General features: G+C 41.9%; 1 protein-coding gene across 1 annotated transcript in view; it reads right to left on the bottom strand.

Annotated features, from left to right (window-relative positions):
• gcna (germ cell nuclear acidic peptidase) overlaps positions 1-14788 on the bottom strand; it is a 33053-nt gene extending 18265 nt beyond the window's left edge. Inside the window, exons 1-4 of the mRNA XM_072271284.1 lie at positions 14701-14788; positions 13911-14014; positions 9789-10071; positions 3464-3521 (exon numbers count right to left, since the gene is read on the bottom strand). Coding sequence (XP_072127385.1) covers positions 3464-3521; positions 9789-10071; positions 13911-13997 — 428 coding nt within the window. The 5' untranslated portion in view covers positions 13998-14014; positions 14701-14788. The remainder of the gene's footprint in view (positions 1-3463; positions 3522-9788; positions 10072-13910; positions 14015-14700) is intronic.
• Positions 14789-16018: the final 1230 nt, after the last annotated feature.

Here is a 16018-nt window from a genome sequence, read left to right as displayed (position 1 = left end):
AACCAACTAAATCATGCCAAATAACACATAAAACCTAAAATAACGTAATACATAGTAAAAACAGGAATGATATGACAAAAACACAGCCTATATAAAGTAGAAATACTTTTCCACAATCATTACTGAACTGTTCTCCGTAGCCAAAATCTCATATAAGTGCCGTCGGCAGAAAATCTCATGCAAGTGCCTACGGCAAAAACACGGCGCAAGCGCTCTCCAGCAACCTTTAAGCTATGAAGCAGCCAAATCATACCAAATAACACGTAAAAATACACAGCCTATATAAAGTAGAAATAATGTATGTACAGTGTAGTATCACTTACCGGAATCTGGACAGTGCCGAGCACACTGATGATGGTGTGTTAGGCTGAGTCGGAATTTGGGTGGTGCAGTGGCCCCCACCCTCCAGGCCGCTGAGCGATACATTGCCGCGAAGCACGCAGGGGTCCAGCAGTAGCCGGGAGGCACACAGCACATCTTTAAGAAAAAAGCCAAAATAAACATGCTAATTAATTACATGTCAGGTGGCACCTAATTAATTAGCATGTTTATTTCGGCTTTTTTTCTTAAAGATGTGCTGTGTGCCTCCCGGCTACCGCTGCATTCTCCGCGAATCGCAGGGTGGTGGGACACTGGGGTGTCATCTTGTCGTCTGCTTCCATTAGAGCAGGCAGCTCATCTTCTATGACTGCCCGCCTCGATGTCGAAGGTTGAGGTTCGTCATCTGCTGTGGCTGATGTGGAAGGCTTGCTTGACTGCTGAGCCTCGCGCATTTTTCTATCATACAGTTCTTTATAAGGACTCAAACTATCTTGCAAATATCCCCTAAACCTACATACCCTTCCAAAATTAAAGTCGTACTTTATCATTGCAGCGAAAATCTCACGCAGTTGCTTCACATTCAGTTCGCTATTGCATTCGGTTTCGATTGCTATCCTTTCCTCTTCCAATTGCATCAGCTCTTCATCTATCAGTTCTTGGTCATGGGATGCCAAAACCTCTTCAACATCATCTTCCTCAGCTTCCACAAGCCAAACTCACTTAGTCCTTACTTCGTTCACCACGATCGAAACGCTTAATTATGTCTAGTTTTACGCTAAGTGTAACACCCTTACAAGCTCTTTCAGGCTTTTCCGATACCATAGAACTCATCTTGCAAACGACTGCTCACAGGCACGTGTCTAAGCAATGCCGGGGAGAATGCCGTTCCGAATCCAGGGGAGAGCGGCTGCTCGGGGCGCACGCTGATTTTTTTCATAACAGTGAAAACACCTTCTGAAAGCGAAAACAGGGTACTAATGTAGGTCTTTCGTAACAGTGAGGTTTCGTAAAGCGAACGTTCGAAAAGTGGGGGACACCTGTACACCCCAGGGTTCTGAAAGAGGTGGCTGAAGAGATTATGGGTGCATTAGCAATGATCATTCAAGAATCACTAGATTCTGGAATGGTTCTGGAAGACTGGAAAATTGCAAATGTCGCTCCACTCTTCAAGAAGGAAGAGAGGCAGAAGAAAGGAAACTACAGGACAGTTAGTCTGACCTCAGTGGTTCGAAAGATGTTGGAGTCGATTAAGGACGCGGTTTTGGGGTATTTGGAGGCACATGATAAAATAGGCTGCAGTCAGCATGCTTTCCTCAAGGGAAAATCTTGCCTGACATATCTGTTGGAATTCTTTGAAGAAATAACAAGCAGGGTAGACAATAGAGAATCGGTGGATGTTATGTACTTGGATTTTCAGAAGCCCTTTGACAAGGTGCTACATATGAGGCTACATAACAAGTTAAGACCCCATGGTATTACAGGAAAGATATTAGCATAAAATCATGGCTGATTAGCAGGAAACAGAGTGGGAATAAAGGGGACCTTTCTAGTTGGCCGCCAATGACTAGTGGTGTTCCACTGGGGTCTGTGTTGGGACCGATTCTTCTTACATTATACGACTTGGATGACAAAATTGATGGCTTTGTTGCAAAGCTTGTGGATGATATGAAAATAGGTAGAGGGGCAAGTAGTTTTGAGGAAGTAGAGAGGCTGCAGAAGGACCAAGACAGAAAAAATGAGAATGATTAATATGGCAGATGGAATGCAGTGTCGGGAAGTGTATAGTCATGCACATAGGTAGAAAAAGAAAGGGTAGACTAGTTTCTAATGGAGAGAAAATTCAAAAATCTGAGGTGCAAAGGGATTTGAGAATCCTTGTGCAGGATTCCGTGAAGGTTAATTTGCAGTTGGTGATGAGGAAGGCAAATGCAATATTAGCATTTGTTTCAAAAGGACTAGAATATAAAAGGAACAATGTAATATTGAGGCTTTACAAAGCATTGGTGAGGCCTTACTTGGATATTCAGAGCAGTTTTAGGCCCCTTATCTTAGGAAGGATGCGCTAACACTGAAGAGGATTCAAAGGAGGTTCACGAAAATTATTCCAGGATTGGATGGCTTGTTACATGAAGAGCATTTGATCGTTCTGGGCCTGTATTCACTGGAATTCAGAAGAATAAGTAGTGACCCAATTGAAACCGATTGAATGAAGAAAGGGCTCGATAAAGTGGCTGCAGAGAGGATGTTTCCTATGGTGGGAGAGTACAAGATCAGAGGATACAGCCTCAGAATAGACAGGTGTCCTTTTAGACAAAGATATGGAGGAACTTCTTTAGCCAGAGCGGTGAATTTGTGGAACTTGGGGGTGGAGGCCAAGTCTTTATGTATACTTAAGGCAAAGGTTGATAGATTCTGGATTGGGCAGGTTATGAAGAGATATGGGGAGAAGGCAGGAGTCTGGGACTGACAGCGAAAATGGATCAGCCATGATGAAATGGCGGAGCAGACTCAATGGGCCAAATGGCCTAACTGTGCTCCATTATACATCTCATCTTAAGAATCTCTACTATAATTAAGACAAAATACCTCTGTATCCTGTCCATGACCAAATCAAGCTGTATTATTTTTAAAGAACGCAGAAAAACAGGTGAGCAGCTGATCAACAAAATGCAATATTTCTTCCAAAATGGGGATTTTTGTTGGGAATGTGCTCAACAAAATCACTAATGCAATAGTTCAGAAAAGCCGTTGGATTTCAATCAATTGGATTGAAATTTCTCCCACTAATTTTGTAGTACAATTCAGAAAACGATCCTGCATAAATTATTCTTCCGCCTTCTCCAGAACAGCTTTGTTTCCTATTGTCACTCATTTCCACTATTTTAAGTATTTGATCTGTCCTGCTTTCTACCCCTTTACAAACCTGCTTTACCCTTTCCTTCTCCCCACCACACCCAAATTTTGCTACCTTGAAACCTGTTCACCTATAACTTCTTCCAATTATGATAAAACATCATCTCAGTTTCCATCTCCACAGAAGCTACCCGATTTGTTTGGTATTTCCAGCACTATTTTTGATTCCCAGTACCAGCATTATTTAACTTTGTGTTTCATTGAAGCAAAGTCTTGTGTATACTCATACCTTTTATTCTGGATTCTTGAGGGCTTATTTGCTTTGAAGTCTAACTTCTGGGTCAAAGCTGAAAGAAATTATGTAAAAATGTAAATAATAAACTTGACTTTTAAAAAAAAACACATACATAGCTTTACAGTTAAAACCTTTGCCAGACAAATCTACTTTCTTTAAACTCACATACAACATTCAAACAGTGCTGTACACCAAAGAGGTCTTAAAAAGGAAACTAATATCTTCCATTTGCAATCATTCTTTCATACATGCAGTAAATCAGTTACATTTCAATCAATCCAATTGGGATTGGGGTGGTGGAGAGGCACAAGTAGGAAAAATACCTGCTTGGGATTTATAAATTTAAGAATTCTACTCACAAGAGTCACAGAAAAGTACAGCGCAGGAAAGATCCTTTGGCCCATCTGGTCTGTGCCATACCATTTAAACAGCCTAGTTCCATCAAACTGCACCTGGACCATAGCCCTCCATTCCCCTACCATCCATACATCTATCCAAACTTCTCTTACACGTTAAAATCAAACTCGCATTCACCACTTGCATCGGCGGCTCGTTCCCCACACTCACAACCTTGAGTGAAGTTTTTCCTCATGTTCCCTTTAAACTTTTCACCTTTCACTCTTAACCCATGATCTCTAGTTGTAGCCCATTCAACCTTAATGGAAAAACCCTGCTTGTATTTACCCTATCTATACCCCTCAATTTTGTATACCTCTATCAAATCTCCCCTCAATCTTCTACGCTCCAAGGAATAAAGTCCTAACCTATTCAATCTTTTCTTATAACTCAGGTCCTCCAGTCACAGCAACATCCTTGTATATTGCCTCTGTACTCTTTTAACCTTGTTTACATCTTTCCTGTAAACAAGGCGACCAAACTGCACACAATACTCCAAATTAGGCCTCAGCAATGACTTATACAACTTCGACATAACGTCCCATCTCCAGTTCTCAATACTTTGATTTATGAAGGCCAATGTACAAAGCTTTCTTTAAAACCCTATCTACCAGTGACACCACTTAATGAATTACAGACCTGTATTCCCAGATACTTTATTCTACAGCACTCCTCAGTGCGCTACCAATCACTGTGCAACAGCTACCCTGGTTGGACCTCACAAAGTGCAACAACAAAGTATCTAATCCAATTTACTACCTCATCTTGAATACTGAGCGACTGAACCTTCTTGACCAACATCCTATGTGGGAACTTGTTAAAGACCTTGCTAAAGCCCATGTAGACAATGTCTGCTACCTTGCGTTCAACTTTCATGGTAAGTACCTTGAAAAACTCCAAGATTGGTTAGACACAACTACCATGCACAAAGCCATGCTAACTATCCCTAATCAGTCCCTGTCTATCCAAATACTCATATATCCTGTCACTTTGAATACCTTCCAATAACTTTCCCACTACTGATGTCAGTCTCAATGGCCTACAATTTCCTGATTAATTTTAGAGCCTTTCTTAAACAATAGAACATTAGCTATCCGCCAATCCTCTGGTACCTCACCTGTGGCTAAGGATGTTTTAAATGTCTCTGCAAGGGCCAAAGGCAATTTCTACAATTGCCTTCACAGGATCCAAGGGGACATCTTGTCAGGCCTTGGGGATATATCCACTCTTGATTTGCCTCAAGACAACAAACACCTCCTCTGTAATCTGTATAGGGTCCAGGGCCTTGATGCTGCTTTGCCTTACTTCTATAGACTCTGTGTCCATCTCCTGAGTAAATACAGATGCAAAAAAATTAAGGTCCTATCTCTTTTGGCTCCACACATGGATTGCCATTTTGATCTTTTGGAGAACCAATTTGTCCCTTACAATCAATTGCTCTCAACAATCCCTTGGGATTCTCCTTCACTTTTCTGCTAGGGCAACCTCATGCCTTCTTTTAGCCCTCCTGATTTCCTTAAGTGTTCTCTTGCATTTTTATACTCCTTAAAAGTACCTCATTTTTTCCTACCTACCTAAACCTGTTATACACTTTTTTTTCTTAACCAGGGCCTCAATCTCTCTTGAAAATCAAGACCCCTAAACCAGTGATCTTTACCTTTTATTCCGACAGGCACATACAAGCTTTGTACTCTCAAACTTTCACTTTTGAAGGCCTCTCAATAACAAAGTGCACCTTTGCCACAAAAAACGGCCTATCCCAATACACACCTGCCAGATCCTTTCTGATAACATCAAAATTGGTCTTTCACCAATTAAGAATCTCAACCCAGACCAGACCTATCTTTTTGCATATTTACTTTGAAACTAATGGCATTATGATCACTAGATGCAAAGTGCACAAATTCCGCGATAGCAGATCAAGTATCACACACTCTCTCATTGGAACTTCTATGTACTGATTACAGAAACTTTCCCAAACGCATTTGACAAACTCTACTCCATTTACTCCTTTTACAGTATGGGAGTTCCAATCAATACGTGGAAAGTTAAAATCTCCTACTATAACAACCTTATGTTTCTTGCAGCAGTCTGCGATCTCTACAAATTTGTTCCTCTAAATCCTATGGACTTCTGGGTAGTCTGTAATATAGCCTCATTAACGTGCTCATACCTTTCTTATTCCTCAGTTCCACTGATGACACCTCACTAGACAAGTTCTCCAGTCTGTCTTGATAGTTCCCCAAATACTAACACCACCCCTCCTCCTTTAATTCCTCCCACTCTGTCACGTCTAAAACAACGGAACCCCAAAATATTGAGCTGCCAGTCCTGCACCTCCTGCAAACAAGTTTCACTAATGACTACAATATCATAATTAAGTATGATGATTCATGCCCTGAACTCATCTGCTTTTGCTATGATACTTCTTGCATTGAAACTTATGCGGCTCAGGACATTAGTTGCACAATGCTCAACCTTTTGATTCCTGATTTTGTCTGAGGTCGTAACATCTAGTTCCACAACCCCTCTACCATCTGTTCTGGCACAATGGATCCCATCCCTCTGCAACTCTAGTTTAAAACAAGCACATTCCCCCCCCCCCCCCAACCAGCAAACCTTCATGCTATGATATTAGTCCCCTTCCAGTTCAGGTGCAAAATGTCTCTTCTGTACAGATTCCACATTCCTTGGAAGAGAGTCCAAGGATCCAACAATCAGACACAACTCCCTCCTACATCAATTCCTTAGCCACATGTTAAACTGTATAATCTTCCTAATTCTGGCCTCCCTTCCATGTCGCACAAGTAGCAATCCTAAGATCACAATCCTAGAGGCCCTATCCTTTAATTTAGCATGCAACTGTTTAATTTTTAAATTTTATTTCTAAATCTTTAACTTGGCACCTTTGAACTTCCTTGCAGAACTTTGTCACCCTACCGATGTCATTGGTACCTACGTGGACTGTTCACCCTCCCACTTAAGAATGCTGAGGACTCAGTCAAAGATGTCCTGGACTGTGGCACCCGGGAGTTACAGTATGATATGGGAAATTTGTTCTTGTCCACAGATCCTCCTTTCTGTTCCCTTAACTAATGAATCCCCTATGACTACAGCTCGTCTTCTCGCCCCCACTCAGTGCCAGAGAACTGACCACTGTGGCCTTCCTCTGCTAGATCACACCCCCTCCCCCCCACCAACAGTTTCCAGCTCCAGCTCCAACGCTGACATGCAGAGTGCTAGAAGCTGCAACTGGATGCGTTTCATGCAAGTGTAGTTGTCAGGGACACTGGAGGTCTCCCTGCATTACATCTCACAAGAGGAGCATTCAACTATCCTGCCTGGCGTCCCCACAGTTCTAATCAAGTAAAGAAGGTAAAACAATAAATAAACTATGGGGGGGGGGGTGCAGGGTGCGGGGAGAATCTAGCTACAGCTTTTCACTTTCTCTCACTCAAGCCTCTCCTCGCTGAAGCCTCAAAGAGCTAAATTCTCAAATAACTGCTCCAACACTGGCTGTTCTGCTTGCCCTGCCCTATTTTAATTTGTTCTTGTCGATCAATCCCAATCGCTGATTGGCCACTGCTCAAAACACCAAACTGCCATAACTCGATACCTTAGGTACTCAACGGTGAACCTGAGCGAGCTACGTCTTCTAACACTTCAGATCTCTGATTGGCTGCTGTTTGAAACACCAAAACACCAATAATTAAAGCTCTAGAACTTTAATTATTCATCAGCTGTGGCACTAGTCTCCAAAACAATGATGGGCACGGATGGAGAGTGCGCCCAGGAGCGCTCTGTCACTGGATCGAACTCGGTAACTTCCGTTCCTGAGCCCGGCAATGAAACGTGTTTCTTAAGTGTTTTATATGCATAGAAAGGTAAAATATATGCTATATACTAAGACAAACATTTGACTAACTGACACTAAATAATACCGGGTGTACCTGTTCTGACTTACTTCGTAAGAGAACTTCCGGTTTTTTCTCGATCCTGAGCCAGGATAACCTACGCACATCCCCCGGTATACTTTAAATGATTTCTAGATTACTCATAATACCTAATAAAATGTAAATGCTATGTAAAATAGTTGTTATACTGCATTGTTTAGGGAATAATGACAAGAAAAAAGGTCTGTACATGTTCAAACAACAAGTGCTGGAAGACACTTCCGGGTTTTCTCGATTGGTTGAACTCGCGCATGCGGAACTCGCAGATAAGGAGGGCCGACTATACTTTGCCTTTTCTCCTTGGAGCAACGGAGGATGAGAGGTGACCTGATAGAGGTGCGTAAGATGATGAGAGGCATTGATCGTTATGGATAGCCAGGGGCTTTTTCTCAGGGGTAAAATGGCTAACACAATGGGACATGGTTTTAAGATGCTTGTAAATAGATACCGAGGGGATGTCGGAGTAAGTTTTTCCACACAGAGAGTGGTGGGTGCGTGGAATGCACTGCTGGCGGCAGCGGTGAAAGCAGATACATAGAAACATAGAAAACCTACAGCACAATACAGGCCCTTCAGCCCACAAACTTGTGCCAAACATGTTAGAAATTACTAGACCATCCCATAGCCTTCTATTTTTCTAAGCTCCATGTACCTATCTAAAAGTCTCTTAAAAGACACTATTGTATCTGCCTCCACCACCGTTGCCGGCAGCCCATTCCACGCACTCACTACTCTCTGAGTAAAAAACTTACTGACATCTCCTCTGTACCTACCCCCCAGCACCTTAAACCTGTGTCCACTTGTAGCAACCATTTCAGCCCTGGGAAAAAGCCTCTGACTATCCACATGATCAATGCCTCTCATCATCTTATACACCTCTATCAGGTCACCTCTCATCCTCCGTCGCTCCAAAGAGAAAAGGCTGCGTTCACTCAACCTGTTTTCATTAGGCATGCTCTCCAATCCAGGCAACATCCATGTAAATCTCCTCTGCACCCTTTCTATGGCTTCCACATCCTTCCTGTAGTGAGGCGACCAGAACTGAGCACAGTACTCCAAGTGGGGTCTGACCAGGGTCCATTATAGCTGCAACATTACCTCGTGGCTCCTAAATTCAATTCCACGATTAATGAAGGCCAATACACCGTATGCCTTCTTAACCACAGAGTCAACCTGCGCAGTTGCTTTGAGCGTCCTATGGACTCAGACCCCAAGATCCCTCCGATCCTCCACACTACCAAGAGTCTTACCATTACTACTATATTCTGCCACCATATTTGACCTACCAAAATGAACCACTTCACACTTATCTGGGTTGAACTCCATCTGCCACTTCTCAGCCCAGTTTTGCATCCTATCAATGTCCCGCTGTAACCTCTGACAGCCCTCCACACTATCCACAACACCTCCAACCCTTGTGTCATCAGCAAACTTACTAAACCATCCCTCCACTTCCTCATCCAGGTCATTTATAAAAATCACAAAGAGTAAGGGTCCCAGAACAGATCCCTGAGGCACACCATGGTCACCGACCTCCATGCAGAATATGACCTGTCTACAACCACTCTTTGCCTTCTATGGGCAAGCCAGTTCTGGATTCACAAAGCAATATCCCCTTGGATCCCATGCCTCCTTACTTTCTCAATAAGCCTTGCATGGGGTACCTTATCAAATGCCTTGCTGAAATCCATATACACTACATCTACTACTCTTCCTTCATACAATAGGGTCTGTTAAGTCTCTTAGATAGGTACATGGAGCTTAGAAAAATAGAGGGCTATGCGCTAGGGAAATTCTAGGCAGTTTCTAGAGTAGGTTACATGGTTGGCTCAACATTGTGGGCCGAAGGGCCTGTAATGTGTTGTAAATTTTCTATGTTCTATGCTATGTAATTCGGTGTTTCTCAATACTTGGCACATGCAAATTACAATAAAGCAAACATCAGCACTAAACCACAACTTCATACTTACAAATCTCAAAACTGTCATCATTGGAATCAAAGTCAGCTTCATTTCCACTGTGAATTTGAGGCATTTCAAGCATTTTCTTAGTCACTGCACATTTGTCATGTTCTTTTCGTCCGTTATCCAATACTTTTGAGCATGATTTAGCCATATCCTCCGAGCTAGAAAGTGTCAACTTGCACACACATGAATCATAGTTATCTGGGCTCTCCCCAGATTCTGATGGCAGGCTGATCGAAATATCTTTACCATGATCTTGCCGTTTGGATTTCTGAATTTTTTGCTGAAGCTGTGAAGCAAACAGCATAAACACTCAAAAACAATTTTGACATATTCTTATATCAATTGCTTCATAAAAACAATAATTAATCTGTTTTGAGCTCCCTCCTAAATTGTCTTCTCATGCTTACAACTAAATAATCTCTATAAACAGACCCATCTCCAACTGACCCAAAGTCAAAAAGAACTTCTTTAAAATGATAGAATGCTTTTAACCTAGAAATTAAATTCCAAAAGAAATTAATGGACACTACATTACTAGGAAGTTAAACCTGGCCAGGAGACACACTGTGTTGGGACATCATGTTACAGTTGTACAAAACATTGGCTAGAATGCACTTGGAATATTATGTGTAATGCTCGTGAAATATTATAGAAAGGATGTGAAGTGAGAGGGTACAGAAAAGATTCATAAAGATGTTGCTTGAACTGAGTTACACAGATTGTTTTCCCGAGAGCAAAGGGGTCTGGACATGATTTTCTAAATGTTTATCCCAGGGTAGGGGAGTTTACAACTGGTAGGCATAGATTTAAAATGGGAGGGGGAAGATATACAAGGGATCTAAGAAGCAGGCTTCACCTCCCCCCCCCCCGCCTCCCCAGAGTAATGACTATGTGGAACAAGCTGCCAGAGAAAGTGGCAGAGGCAAGAATAATTACGACATTAAAGGAATACTTAGACAGATGTACGAATAGGAAAGGTTTAAAAGAATATGAGCCAAACACAGGCAAATGGACTTAATGAACAAGTTAGGCTGAATGGCCAGCTTACACACTGCATGAATCTATAGGAGTTTTCCAGAAAATTTACAAGGTTTATAATCAGGCAAAATGATGAAAAAGACACAAGTAAGTGTGTTGGGAGAATATAATGAGAGATCAATCAGCAACAGGAGGTAGCTTTCTAAAACAATCTCTCCAAAATAAAACTAAAACAGTGTCTTTATATTTCAACTAGCATAAATGCAACAGAACTAGTTCACTGATTCCTTCCTTTTTGCAATGCAATTCGGCTATTTTTCAAGTGGGACTAACTATATTAGCCTGCAAGAAAATGAAATACAGGTGTCCCCCGCTTTTGAAACGTTCGCTTTACGAAACCTCACTGTTACAAAAGACCTACATTAGTACCCTGTTCTCACTTTCAGGTGTTTTCACTGTTATGAAAAAAAAATTCAGCGCGCTATAAAAAATCAGCATGCGAAAAAATCAGTGCGCGATAAAAGGCAGCGCGCCCCCAGCAGACACTCTCCCCCGGATTCGGAACTGCTTTGCTTTAACACGTGCCTGTGAGCAGCCGTTTGCAAGATGAGATCTATGGTATCGGAAAAGCCTGAAAGAGCTCATAAGGGTGTTACACTTAGCGTAAGACTAGACATAATTAAGCGTTTTGATCATGGTGAACGAAATAAGGACAATGTGAGTTTGGCTTGTGGAAGCTGACGAACATGATGTTGAAGAGTTTTGGCATCCCATCACCAAGAACTGACAGATGAAGAGCTGATGCAATTGGAAGAAAAAAGGATAACAATGGAAACTGAATGAGTAATGATAAAGTACGACTTTAATTTTGAAAGGGTACGTCGGTTTAGGGGATATTTGCAGGATGGTTTGAGTCCTTATTAAAGAACTGTGTGACAGAAAAATGCGCGAGGCTCAGCAGTCAAGCAAGCCTTCCACATCAGCTATAGCAGACGATGAACCTCGACCTTCGACATCGAGGCGGGCAGTCATAGAAGATGAGCTGCCTGCTCTAATGGAAGTAGACGACGAGATGACACCCCAGTGTCCCACCACCCCAACCCCCAGGCCACGGACAGATACCGATTAGCAGAGAATGCAAAGGTAGCCGGGAGGCACACAGAACATCTTTAAGAAAAAAGCCGAAATAAACATGCTAATTAATTAGGTGCCACCGACACGTAATTGCCGGCCCAGATCAGAGACAATGCAATCGGAAATCGGCACTGAGCTGGGCCGACAATTACGGGCGGCATCTGATTAATTAGCATGTTTGTTTCGGCTTTTTTCTTAGATGTGCTGTGTACCTCCCGGCTACCGCTGGACCCCTGCGTTCTTCGCGGCAATATATCGCTCAGCGGCCCACAGGGTGGGGGCCACTGCACCTCCCAAACTCTGACAAGTCTAACACACCATCATCAGTGTGCTCTGCGTTGACTTCCCGATTCCCGTAAGTGATACTACACTGTACATACATTATTTCTACTTTATATAGGCTGTGTATTTTTACGTGTTATTAGGTATGATTTGGCAGCTTCATAGTTTAAAGATAACTGGACAGAGTGTTCTTGCCAACAGCGCTTGCGTGAGATTTTCTGCCAACAGCGCTTGCGTGAGATTTTCGCTTCGACAAACAGTTCAGTAATGATTGTGGAAAAGTATTTCTACTTTATATAGGCTGTGTATTTATCATATCATTCCTGCTTTTACTATATGTTACTGTTATTTTAGGTTTTATGTGTTATTTGACATGATTTGGTAGGTTATTTTTTGGGTCTGCGAACGCTCACATATTTTTCCCATATAAATAAATGGTAATTGCTTCTTTGCTTTACGACATTTCGGCTTACGAACCGTTTCATAGGAACGCTCTACCTTCGGATGGTGGGGGAAACCTGTAAACTCATTTTCCAGGGTCCTGATTAAAATTAAACACAGAAAAATAGGAACAAACATGGGCCTATATTGAGCTTAATTAAATTGGTGTTAAGTGAATGGCTAGAATATAAAAATTGTTTTATGTGAAAATCTGAACTATGTGAAACCATATAAAGCAGAACACTAGGTTTCATAAGCGTAATCAAAATGAAGAGGAGTTCGTTTCAGCATATGTAGCTGAATTAAAGAGATTGTCTGAACATTGTCAGTTTAGTAATGAGCTTAATGATACACTAGGAGATTGGCTAACTGAAGCACAACTTATATTTAAAAGAACAGTGGAAATCGCTGTTTCAATGGGAACTGCAGACAGAGGTTCAATTGAGTAGCAGCCAGGAATGAAAGTGAGCATGAACAAAACTGCAACATCTGAAATGAAACTTGCCTGGCCGCACAAATTGTGTTACCATTGTGGCAGGCACTCACATACATCAAACAAATGCACATTTAAAGGCAAAGACATACAAAAAGTACATTGGGCAGATAAAAACAAATGGACTGCTCAAGGAAGAGGAAAAGGCTATAAAGTCAAGTTGCCGTTTCAAAAAGAGCACTAATCTAATAGTGATGAGAGCAACATAGGATTGTGTAGTCTTGAGATTTACAGTGTGAAAATTAGCAATAGACAAGCAATATGGCTTATACCAGAATTAAACAGCAAATTAATTAAAATGGAATTGGACACTGGCTCACCTGTTTCAGTCATTCCACAAAATAAGCTTGAACCACATTTCAAAGATATCAAACTGAAGTCTGGGGAAATAAGAACTTATACTGGAAAAAAGATCATTGCTGATGGAATGACATTCTTGACAGTGAAATACAATATCCAACAAGCCACATTGAGCTTGCATGTGGAACTCCTCCTTCAGTGACTGTGATATCTTTGACAAAATGAAACAGGTTTAGAATTTCTAACCGATCCTGCCTCCACATTTTATTAAGTGTTGTTGCAAATCTTTTGTGCAGTCCGGTTCTAAAAGGGACTGTCTTCTTATTTTACACCATTAGGGGAAAACTAGGTGAAAGTTGTTTAAATTTGATTGACTTTTATTACAGTATATTCATGGCTCTTAATTAAATCACTTACAGTATAAACATTTATTACAAGCTGCCTAATGGCTCCATGTGTAGAGTCAACCTCAAAGGCAGTTTTGGCTTCAGCCTTACCTCTGTTTCAAGGACATCCAGGTCATCATATTTAGACCAACCAAGTCGATCAGCTAAGCGCTGGAACAAGCCGCATGTTTCATCCATCCCAAGTCAATGACCAGCTGCAAGATCAATGGTTAAAATCCAAAAATCACTAACACGTTCACCTTCATAGAAATATTAAGCGAAACAAATGCAGATTGCTAAATTAACAAAGATATTTCTTGGCAACCAGGCGTTAGAATTATGTTGCCGGATGTACATTTCCACTACAGAACGCTGAAAATATAAATACGTAATACTGGAAAGGATAGATGGACAAACTCCGAACTTACAACTGACAATCAGTGTCACCGGGAGATAATTTGCAGCATCAGGGAAAAGGCTAGCTCTCAGGGCTAATGCCCAGATGCAGGGTTATTTCAAGATCAGAATCAGGTTTAATATCACTGTTGTTATACGGCAGCAATATTTAATACTAAAATCTGTGAATTACAGAGAGTGTGTGTGTGTGTGTGTTAAATTAAATAAATAGTGACAAAAAAGGGGGGGGGAGAAATCAAAAGCTGAACTACGACAGTGAAATGAAAACCCAGCAAATGCAGATGCTGGAAATCTGACAGAACAAAAACCGCTGGAAATGTTCAGCAGGCTGGACAAATTGGGTGTTTGCAATGTATTCAGTTTCAGTGAGTCACTCAGAGAACGGGGCAGAAGTCCGCATGGCAGTCTCCGGACGGACCTTGCTTGAGCTGGAAAGGATTCCCGAGTTCTGTCAATCTCAGGCTCAGAACCACCTCACTCTTACCCGCACACCAAGAATCGGAATACTGTACTGTGCCACGCCGAGGGCCGAGCCTCACTCCAAGACCAAAATAAAAAGGAGATTGTTCCGGTAACCGTCGGCGAAATTTTTGAATTCTGGCGCTAGAACGAGGCGCCCGCACGGAAGTGGTCACAACGTGGGGCGGGGCATCAATGACTGACAGCGGAGGGTTTAAATTACAGCCTCAGGCTCCAGAACCGCCCCCCTCATGGTAGTAAAGAGAAGAGGGCATGTCTCAAATGGCGAGAGTCCTTAATGATTGTTGCTGCTTTCATATGGCACTGCCTTTTAAAGATGACCTCGATGGTGGGGAGGATTGGGCCCGTGATGGAGTTGATTGAGTGTACAGCCCTCTGCAGAGCCGTGGGTACCTGGAATGCTCTGCGGGGGCTGGTTGTGTAGGCAGATGCATTCAAGAGGCTCTTAGGCACACGAAGGTGCATTATATATAGATACAGTAGCCCAATCCCCCTTCTGTCTGCACTAACTAGTTCAGCGCAACATTATGGGCTGAAAGCCCTGTGCTATCTTGTTTTATGTTCTGTCATCTGGACTAGGTTCAAAGTAGAGCTTGTCATAAGCACGAGTACATGTATGCGCAAGTGTAATGAAAAACTTAGTTGCTACTCGGGGCACATAACATTCAAGCACTAAAATTAATACATAACGTCTATAAGAAAGAACACAATTAGTGTTGCGAAATTGTAGTGATGATTTGCCAGATGATCTAACAGCTTGGAAAAAGACTTGCAACCCAAGCAAGATTCTTCTCTAAACAGATCCCATTTACCCGCTTGAGATCAAGATTCCCTTTCCATGTTTTCCTAGCCAAATATTTTTTATTTTGTAGTAAATATCTAACATTTAATACATTTTACACTAACTAGTGTACCTGCTGCTACTTCCAGGGAACCATATTCCATCCCATCGTTCTTTTCAACAAAAAGTTCTTGGATCCAACCATTCTATATATACATCCCAGCCTTAAAGTTGTCCGATTTAAATGCCACTTGCAACTTGCTTGTCCATTTTCCCAATTGCTTTATATCTTATTACAGCCTTAGACAACTTACTTCACTCTCCATTTTCCCATCAGCATTAACATCATATGCAGACTTATTAATCATACCACCTAAGTTCTCAACCCAATTTTTAGTATTTGGTAAACACAGTCCAACACACATCCCTGCAGCATATCACTGGTCACAGGCCTCCAATCTGGAGAAAAACAACTCTCCACCATCTTCCTTCAAGCAGGCTTCAATTATACTGGAGCCAAAGAAGAATGTGGTAACCTGCC

Source organism: Mobula birostris, chromosome 10 (genome assembly GCF_030028105.1).
Source record: "Mobula birostris isolate sMobBir1 chromosome 10, sMobBir1.hap1, whole genome shotgun sequence".
NCBI classification, from domain to species: domain Eukaryota; kingdom Metazoa; phylum Chordata; class Chondrichthyes; order Myliobatiformes; family Myliobatidae; genus Mobula; species Mobula birostris.
This window is presented reverse-complemented; position numbering and strand designations above follow the sequence as displayed.